General features: G+C 35.0%; 1 protein-coding gene across 3 annotated transcripts in view; it reads left to right on the forward strand.

Annotated features, from left to right (window-relative positions):
- Window positions 1-5,850, forward strand: part of LOC142323150 (rho GTPase-activating protein 45-like) — a 41,916-nt gene extending 36,066 nt beyond the window's left edge. For all 3 annotated transcript variants that reach the window (XM_075362420.1, XM_075362421.1, XM_075362419.1), the window contains one exon: window positions 3,201-5,850. In XM_075362420.1, the coding sequence (XP_075218535.1) occupies window positions 3,201-3,513 (313 nt within the window). In that variant the 3' untranslated portion in view covers window positions 3,514-5,850. The remainder of the gene's footprint in view (window positions 1-3,200) is intronic.
- The last annotated feature ends 4,973 nt before the right edge of the window (window positions 5,851-10,823 follow it).

Raw genomic sequence — 10,823 nt, forward strand, 5'->3', positions numbered from 1 at the left:
AGGAGTACGACCTGGAGGTCCTCTTGGTCCAGCTGACGTACACGGTCGGGGATAGGGTGGTCGGCTTCCATGGGGTTGATATTATTCATTATCATGGGGAACGGCCGCTTTCTGCGATCGTGGTCGCCTCGGTCTCGTTGGGTGTCTTCTGGATTCCTCAGTTTTCTGATGAGCAGTTCACCGTCGTGCGAGTCACGAGAGGTACGCTCGATGTTGTACTGGTGTCGGGATACTTCCAGCTTGGATGTAGTATCTATGACTTGTTGGCGAAGTTGGGGCGGATTCTGGACGGTCTCCCGGGTATCAGAGTGCTGGTTACTCTGGACGCTAACGCCAAGACTTCCGCCTCGGGTTCACCAATCACTGATTCCAGAGGCGCTGGTCTCGCACAGTTCATTGAAGCCAGAAACCTCTACTTGCTTAACGAGACAGAACAACCGCCGACTTTCTCTTCCGAACTGGGGGAAAGTTACATCGACGCCACCTTGATGACGGACTATCTGCTTAGGTGTGCAAATAGTAGAACTGTCTGGCCCGGGGCCAGTGTGAGTGATCATAGGCTTATAACCTATGAAATCGCTTACGGTAGCGGTCCAACAGCTCCAGATTCGGATCGCTATAACCTAATGGGCCTGGATCAGCACAGATTGCGGCGCGAGTGTGCGGCTGCCTTACAGGGATTGGAATGGCGCATGGAGCACAGGGAGGAGGTGGAATTGATGGCTGAACAATTCGGCCTGGCCATCAAAACTGGCTGCGATAGGGTCCTACGGCGGCCTCGGCCAATGGACGGACCCTTAGGTAGTGGCCAGTCCGCTGATCGGAGAGTGTCTGGAGCCGTCATAACCGTTGCTTCCGAGGTGATGTCTGTTAAATGCAGACGGAAACCCGGGGAAAAAGTGGTGGTCCTCTGACCTTACCGTGCTGCGCGCAAGAGCTAGATCCGCTAGGAGAAGATACCAGCGTCGCCCCTTAACGGGGATTATCGTTGATGACGTGCGCGCTGAGGATCTGCAAATCTACCGGCTCGCCCGTAATGAGTACATTCATGCCATCAAGGAAGCCAAACTCAAGTTTTGGCAAGACTCCATGCATGATTTGCAGCGCAATCCCTGCCAGCTCTCGAAGTCGTGTTACCGGACAAAGCCATTGCACGTGCTATCCAGTATTCGATGTGGGTTTGGTGGTCGTGACCACATTTTAACATCTGTGGCGACTTTTCAGGCGTTCCGGGATACTTTGTTTCCAGATGCTCCGAAAGGTGAAGCAGAAGTCGGCGTTAGGGCGGGTGTGACACTATTCTCTGGCGTACGGGCTGTGGAACCTTGAGATATAGACAGAGTAGTTTCTCGAATGGCACTGAGAAAGGCACCGGGAATTGACCAACTTGACCCGGATATTTTCGATCATCTGCTGCCTGTCATAAGAGAGCCGCTTGGCAGACGTCTCGGGGTGCTTAAACTGGGGTTGCTTTCCGACTTGTTGGAAGGTGGCTTTGGTGAGGGTGCTCTTAAAATCAGGAAAGGATCCGAGTGAGGTCAACAGTTATCGACCCATCAGCCTCTTCCCGGTAATCGGCAAGTTGCTTGAAAGGCTGGTTGTGGAACGGCTCTGGGAAAGCATCAATATGAACTCATTTTTAATTCGAGGCCAGTATGGCTTCATGAAAGGGTTGGCACCTAGGATTGCATCTTAAATGCTTTTACAGAGATGGAAAGCGCCGACTATAAATATGTTTTGGCAATTTTTATTGACATAGAGGCAGCACTACCTTCTTTTTGTTGGAGTTTTGTCCTCTATGAGTTGGAACGCCGCAATGTTCCGGTAGCCTTGCAGGCCGTACTACGTGACTACTTGTTGGATCGCTTGGCTCTGTTTAAGGATGCGCACCTAGTTGTGGAAAAATCCGTCAACAGGGGAAGCCCGCAGGACTCCGTTCTCGGTCCCTTGCTGTGGAACTTGGTATTCGACGGATTTCTGGGACTGACATTCCTGGAAGGTGTCACGGCCCAGGCTTTCGCCGATGACTTTCTTTTGTTAGTTCGTGGTAATTCACGAACGCAATTAGAAGACCGAGCGCAGGCGGCTTTGTCAACAGCAGAGGGCTGGATGGACTTTCAACATTTAAGGATTTCTTTGCTCAATTCAAAGTTTATGCTTCTCAAGAGTGCAGACAAATTATGATACAGTCGTAACCCCTGTATTAAATATAAAGGCTGTGTAATCATAAGGGCTGAGTTCATAAGTACCTACGTGTTTTGTTTGATGAGAAGTTGCTGTTTAGCAACCACATTAGGCAAGTAGCGGCGGACGCCGTCTCTGTGATACACAAGCTTAGGGGGATTGCTCAAAAGGATTACGGTCTGTCAGGCCGTCATTTGTACATAGTGTAACGAGATGTTTTCGAAAGATGACCTGTTATGCGTCGTCCGTTTGGGAACATAGGTTGGAAAGAAATCGTGCACTTATTCAAAGTGTAAGGAGTACCCAGCGCAGACCCTTAATTGTATGCACTGTTGTTTTCAAAACAACCTCCTACAAGGCTACTACTCTATTGGGAAAGGCTCTCCCAATCGATGTAGTAGTGAAAGTTCGGGCGGCCATGTGGAAATTGCGAAGAGGTAGTGAGGCCGAGGTATTGGGAATGCGGTTTCGAGCCGGGCCTGTACCAGAGTGGAACTGTGAGCTCTATGCACCGGTTCTAAATTTCAAATAGTTGCCCATCTCCCATCTGCGGAGGAGGCTTTACAGCCTCGCCATGGAAACATGGCAGCAAGAATGGCACGCCATGACTAAGGGAAGGTCCTTGTATAGATTTATACTGGATCTGGGGGGGGGGATGGTATGCCTCTCCTTCGTTTTTAAGGGCAATGGGAGCCCATGTGCTCTCCAACCATGTAAATTTAAACCATTTTTTTTGGTTCCACCTGGCAGCTGATGAGCTATTTTTAATATTATATGCGTCTTATTTGATAGTAAGCTGAATAGAGAAAAACATTAAAAACAATAACATAATTTTAATAACTCCCAGTTAAATGCATTATGTTGATAGTTTAATAGATTGACTTAATATTGAATTTTTGAGTTTCTTTTTGTTCATAGCTGTGATTTACAAAATTCTGAATATGTATTTATTCATTACTGTATCTAGGTTAAACTAATTATATCGATTATTTAATTAGTAAGATTGCTTTTTTCAGATTTGCAAAACACTGGCCGTGTGGTTCTAACAAAGAACTGAGTACAGCAGTAGAAGAATTAAGAAAAATTATAATGAAATTACCAAAGAATTACTACAACACTGTTAAGATTATAGTACAACATTTAAAAAGAGTGTCAAATCAAGATGACATCAACAATATGTCTCCAAGTAATTTAGGTATTGTGTTTGGGCCTACACTTTTACGCACATCAGATGGTCAATCCTCAATTAATTCACTTGTAGATACAGTTTATCAGTCTCGTGCTATTGAGTTAATTATTACATGGGCCGATCAGCTGTTCATTGCATAATATGACTTCAATATTATTATTATTCAAATTCTGTTATAAGTATTTAATTTATAATTGACTTACTTTTAAAATAAAATTTGTATATTTCAGTGTAAGGAAATTTAAGGTAAAAGAATAACATTATTTTGTTAACCTTATTTATATACAATTAATTTCTGGTTCTACTCATATCATTGATCAAGTAAATAATATGAGATATGCTTTTTTCTATATAAAATTCAAAACCTGAGATTTTCCTGCTTAACAGTAAATCAATTTTTGGCCTAATCTCTTTACGTGTGTGTTAAGGTTTAAGCAATTTATCAGTACTATTCTAATTATGGACTAGTAATTCAAATGAAAAATGAAATTAATGAATCCAAGTACAATAATTTATGAAATAGTGATCTCTGGGCTAATATTAACTCTACTAAACACATGGAAAAAATAGTGATAATAAAATTAAGCAAATATTAATTTTAAGAAAGTTATATTCAACATTCTGAGATAAGCATCACATAAGGTATTTCAGTCAACCAAGGGACCTTTTATATTTCATCATAAATGTGCATAACAACCTTGATTTAGTATCAAAAGAGACAGAATTTATATTAAATATTGTTTTAAATAATTTAAATAAGAGATGTTAATGAATATGTGGTATACAAAGTGACAATTACAAGATTTACAAATAATAAAAATATAATATTTATTCCACTTAATCTGAAAAAATTCAAATAAAAATGCTATTATAAAATTCAATAACATTTTAAGAAATCTATTTAACATTTCAATACGTTATATTATGCTTCTTTGAAATCATTACAATGGGTATTTGATTAATTTCCTGTCGTTTTATTAAATTATGAGGTTTTGTTTAAAATATTAATTTAGTATAAAAATGTTACAATGCAACAAGTTAGAAAATTTTCTCTATATTTTTCTATAATTTAAGGAAAGAATAAAATTAAATATGTGATATATGATGCAGGAATTATCCCACTACCTAGGTAAGCCCTAATATTTAAATCAATTTGTAAAAATGTAACATTTATTACAGAAAATGTAAAAAAGTGATTGACTGTAATAAGATTCAGAAAACCAATAAGTTTTTAAGAAAATAATCTTCAACCTGTAGCCTTTTTATTAGATTTTTCCAGATAAGTATGATGGTTATGATCATAAGAGTGGACTTACAGATTTAGATTTCCCAATTTCATTTTCTATCCTAATATTAAGAAACTTATCACTAATAACATCTGATACATATGTTATTGAGATCAATATATTAGTATAGAGTGTTAGGATGCAACAGATTAGGAATTTTACCTCTAATTTATAAAAAAGGAAAGTTAATAATATACAAAGTGGCAATTACACAACTATATAAGCAAAGCTTTTTATCTTAATCCAATTGTGAAACAGATTTCAACTACATTAACTAGACTGAAAATAATTGGCTATGACTAAGTTCAACTAACCAGTCGAGTGAATTCAACTAACCAACATTTTAGTTAATATAGTTTGAAATATATCAAATTTTGATTTTTTAACTTTGCATTCAAACTACCGGTTGTCACAATTAATTAAAGGATAATTGGATTTAAGTTTTCCACAATTAAGTTTTTATCATATTCTTGTAGGGGCTTATTTGATATTTTTATCACCCTATGTAAAAGTACCACTGTTTTCTTAAAGATTGTGATGTAGTAGAATTTTTTTGGCAGGAGGAATGTTAAAGTGGTTCATTGTTTTGGGTTTTTCTCATTCCATGATCTCTTTGTGGATATTTTGTCTTTTTCTTTCCATCTTCCTTTTTTCCTTATTCTTGATTATATCTTTCTCCATGATATTGTGTAGGTTTTGGTCACGTGCCTTCTGAATCTGTACTAAATATAGTGTGTGATTCAGTGGGCTGGTTTCGTCAGTGAACTTATCCAGGGGACTCGCTGCCTATCTGATGGTTGAACAGTTATAGTCCATAAAAGGGCTGAAGTCCTTACCAGGTAAAGCTGATCTTCCTAATCTCTTCTATTACGTAAATTCATGTTTAGCTTTGTATTCATTTTCTTGCACTGTAATGCCCACCACATACTGCTATGCACAGCCCCAAAATTCAGCTCTAAAGTATTTGACCACCTTCCATACAACCCGTATTTCTCACCTAGTTAGCTCATATGCATGTAAAAATGTTGTATGAGTTGCTATCAATGTATGGGAGAGGCTTCAGTTGCAGATGACAGGATTTTGTGATAATGGAATTGAAAAGCTTATGTAATATTAGAAGTCTCGTTTTGTTGGAGACTGTGTTAAATAATAAATTATAACTTTTTGCAAATAATAAAACATTTAATATTACAGATTGAATTTACTTTCTTTATTAACACTTGTATAATACATGTTTAATTTATTTTCAGTGACAGCTAAAATAATTTACATATGATCTTTTGTATGTTAACTGATATTTTTCTTTTTTCTTTTATTGATTTTTTTCTTTTATGTCATATCAGCAAACCTGATATGAGATAAAAGTTACTCCTGAAACTGGTATATCTGTTCTCAAGGTAGCAAGCATCCATTCCAGTCTTAATGCAGTTGAGGAGTGAAGTGGTTTCACTGACTTCTTCATTACGTCAAAAATGCAGTTACACATCAGCATGCCAGGCCCAACAAAAGGCAGGTTTATTCAGTTTTGAAAGCAATACCTTCCCTCTGTTCACGTCAGGGACATGCTGTATAATTTAATACAAGTATAATACAGGCTCAGAGAAAACAGTTGTGGATAGTGCCTCTCTTATACCTCAAATATTTTACGTATCCCACAGCCAATAACGAAAACAGGGATAGGTAGTGTGTAAAGCAACAAATTAATATACTTCTGTCAAGAAAGAATGCATTTTCTCATCTAGTAGAGAACTTATCAGAAAAAAATTATTATTGAAATTTATTATGGTTGATGTAACTTGAAACAGCACATGTAGTTCAAATGCAACAAATCTTACAGATTTGTATATAAATAAAATTATTAATCATTAAAATTAATTTGATTTATTTTTTTCTGATAGAATATTATTCATAAAACAGATATACATTTTAAACATACTGTGTGGAACAGATGCTTAATTTTAAAATGTTGTTCAATTGTACCACTAATGTTAATGTTCCACTGTTATTTAATTTTTTATTACTAACCTTCAATTTGTATTTTACTGTTGTCTCTTTTGGTTGTTAAGTGCATTAACAATGTACTACTTGTAGAACAACTCAGAACATTTTTCAGAGAATTTATTGATTTCTGTATAACATTCCCTTGTTTATTAAAAACAAAAAATAAAAGATGTAGGTACTAAAAACTAAACATATGTTTAAGGTTGATTCGGTCTTAAGTTAAAAGAAATTTAAATAAAAGCAGATGTGAAGATTTGGAAATTAAGAAAATAGTTCTCTAAGAACAGTGTTTAGATGAGAATTATTTGCTTTTAAAGTTCTGGAGTTTCTACCCATTGGATATTGCACGAGAGAATAATTAAAGCAGGTCAACCGTTAAATTGTAGAAATTCTACAATTGTAAGAGGAAGATATTCCAATAAAACAGAGAGACATAACTAAAGTATTGATAATTAACATTGTAGAAATAGATTATCAATAAAAATATATTTTATTGTATTTGTCTAACAAAAGAAAACACTTTCTGAGCTTTTATTATTTTGATTTGAAACCACAAAAAGGCAAGAAAATTATGCTATTCTGAATTTCCTTTAAGGTAGAGGAGCACACTGTTTGTTGTCTAAATAAATTAATAAAATTGTGTGGTACATTTTTTACACTTGCAAATTAATTTTTATTAACCATTCCATTATGAGCAAAAGAACACCCTTTAATCTGTTACATAATATGAGTTTTAATAAAGTTGTAATGGCTCAAACTTAGATATTTTTTTTTAGCTAAACTGTAATTAATTTTAAAAATTAATAATTTTCAATTTAAGGAAACACAGAAGCAGAGATTCTGGACAAACTTGACCTCAGAGAGAGCAAGGTCTAAATAAAATGATTATAAACTTACCATTAGTAAGCATTATTAACATCCTTCAATCTGAATGCTTCATTTGCATTTTATTCTAATTTAAGAAAATCCATTAAATGCGAACCAATCTTTTGCTGCCCCATATCCCAGAGGTTAGTCTTTGCACCATTCTTGTTCGGTGATGAATAGCAGAAATGCATTTTCATAACAATATAAAACTGGTAGAGGCAAGAGAAACAAAGTTAAGCTATTACCATAATAAACAAAAAATGGATCTCAAAATGGTTCCATTGGAATAACCTGCTAAGTTTTAATTAAACAGGGAAAAAACAAGAGTCATATGTTAACCATCCCTGTCAAAGAATAATAAAAGAAAAAACTTTCTTTTGATAAATAATTTTTCAAATTATAAAAATCAGAAGATTTTTTTGTTTCCTACAAATTCATAATTGCTTGAATTAGATTCTCAGAAATACTGTTGAAAAAAAAAAATCATTTAAAGATTGTGGAGATAAGAAAGAAAGTTAGAGTAATTTGTAGAGAAGATTAGGCAGAACAGATTGCAAGCAAATGAGTGGAAGAATTTTGAAGTAAAGACCTAGAGAGTAATAATGGTGCATGAAGTGTAGAGTAACGAGGAGATAAATTGGGGGGAGGTATTTGAATATGAATTGTAGTGGGAAGAAATGATATAGAATTTTTTTTTATTTATCCCTTTACCAATTGGGTGAATCTTTTTTCTCCGCTGTACTGAAATATAAAGTAAATAAAGACAATCAGTACATTAAAAAAATGTTTATAAAACAGGAAGTATAAACTATCTGTTTTGAGGTTACTGTTTTCTCTTCTCCCTATATTCTGTTACCTGCAGTCTCTTCTCAATTTCTACTACAGTAAAATCCCATTTACCCATCACCCATGGAACCAAACGATGGTCGAAATGAATAAAAGGTCAGATATTGTGAGGAGTAAAAAATCATTAATAGAATGCAAATATAATTAAAAACAGGATGTTTTATGGCATTCTAAAGAACTGTAAATAAAGAAATTTTTAATTTTACTTATGTGGTGTAATTGAAAGAAATATTTTATTATTATTGAAGAGATAAAAAACATAAGCTCAGTGATGCAACAAAATAAAACATTGTAGTTTTTTTTTTTAAATAAAAAGTTCAAATAAAAGTGAAATATATTATATGTACTATACAATGGTTTTAAAAAACACTACATATTTTGCTCTTTATCTCAATTATGGCCAGTTAGTATAATACAAAAGTAACTAGATCAAAACAATTTGTTATTAATGGAAAATTACTTAAATCACTTTTGTTTTAAAGTTGACATCCTGGATATGGCTGGTGTGTCTCCACTTCTTTGCCCATAAAATAATCATAGGCGTTGAATTCGGGTGCTGTTCTAAATACCATAGAGCAATATTGAATGCATGCTTGGTATCTGTATGAGAAACTTTAGTCTTCATCGTGGGATTCTGTTGCACAACTGTAGCAATTATCTGATCATCATTCAATTCTTCAGTAGTGCTAGCTTCATCAACATCATATTCAGCAAGCCATTGTGTTAGGTTGCCATGTCCAATATCAGGCTGTATAGCTTGTAGATCTTGGACCACTGCTTTTATGTGATCATCACCAGCTTCATTTTCTGTGCAAATATTGTTTTCTGGCTTCAAACTACAAGCTACAGTTTTCCTCATGAATTTTTAATGTTGTTTCACTCATTTCCTCCCAGGCTTCTGCAACCATGTAAATCGCATCTTTAATGTTTAGTTCTTTTATTGCTTGAAAAAGGATGTAGTCCTTTGTTTTTTCAAGAATGGAACCAATATATCTTCCACTGTACCTTTTTTTAGCCACATGACCATGCCCTGTTCCATAGGTTGGATTAGAGGTGTGAAATGAGCAGGTAGGAATATTACTTTAATTTCTCCTTTTTGTAATTAATTTTCATTTGGATGACTTGGTGCGTTACTCAAAAGAAAAAGAGATTTTAATGGAAGATTTTTGAGTTCTACTCAACTAATGATCCAAATTCATCCTAAAATCAGTTCTTAAAATTATCCAGTTTTTAAAAAACCAGTTCTTAAAAGCAGTTCATCCAGGCAGAATCCTGGTTATAATAATAAACAGGTAGTGAAGGTAAGTTTACATTTTTAAACACTGTGTCTTTTGGACTTCCCAATAACAAATAATGGCAGTTTATGCCATTACTGCATAAAACAGTTGTAATTCTATGCAAGAGTTCTTTTCAGGAGCATTTTGTAATTTATTTCTGTCTCAATATTGTACACAGTCGATCAGGTTTCAGATTGTTATCTTCAACTAGCTTTTTAAATTTTACCACAGATTCGTTTGAAGCAGCATCATTGGCTGACGATTTTTTCCCCAACAATGGCAACTTGTCAAATTCAATGGCATTTCTTCCACCTGTGAAGCCATCCCTCACTTGCTGTGGGTGTTTCATCTTCCCCTTCTAGTTTCTTGTATAGATCCATTACTTTCTCTTTAATAATGGGTTCAGGTAAAGGAGTTCCTTTCTGTCATTCTTGGCAGAACCAAAGCCATAATACTCTAAGAGTTCCGATTTTGGCTTTATTAGCATTTTTTCAGTTTTTTAATACATATTCTCTTTCAGCAGTCAGTGTATGTGCTTTGAGGGCCTTTCTGTTTATCCTCCAATTTTAATTGTGTAATGCTAACTCAATTCTAAAGAAAATCTATGCACAGACTCACCATTATCAAGTCATTCAAGCACTTTGAAGCTTCTGTTGCAATGAACACACTACACGTTTTCATTTTGAGTAGCCACTAGTGAACACACACACAATAAAAACTAACAAAGACTCGATAGCCTGTTTGCAAAATTCACAGTAACAGCAACACTATCAATGTGCTTATGTGTTAACAAACATGTACTACTGTAGTGTACTGGTTAAATTAAAACAAATTTTTATTCCTCATATATATACAAGACTGTACAGTATGTACTTCCATCGATACAATGCGATAATATGACAGTCAGTTGCGATGATTCAACACATAACTTTAAGCATGTACATATATATCAACAGTACTGTACTGTATTGGTTGGATGTACCAAGGAGTCAGTTATACAGAGGTCAGATATGGGTGTTGCTATTGTAGATGTATTTAACTTTTTTTTTCTTTTAATTTTCCAAAAATCCACAATGTCAAAGTTAATAAGAGCTTGACACTTTTCATAACCTGTATTAAAACTATGAATACAATGATTAATTTGGTGTTAAATTTATTGTGATAATAGAATTA

This window comes from Lycorma delicatula, chromosome 4 (assembly GCF_047948215.1).
Source record: "Lycorma delicatula isolate Av1 chromosome 4, ASM4794821v1, whole genome shotgun sequence".
Classification (NCBI taxonomy): Eukaryota; Metazoa; Arthropoda; class Insecta; order Hemiptera; family Fulgoridae; genus Lycorma; species Lycorma delicatula.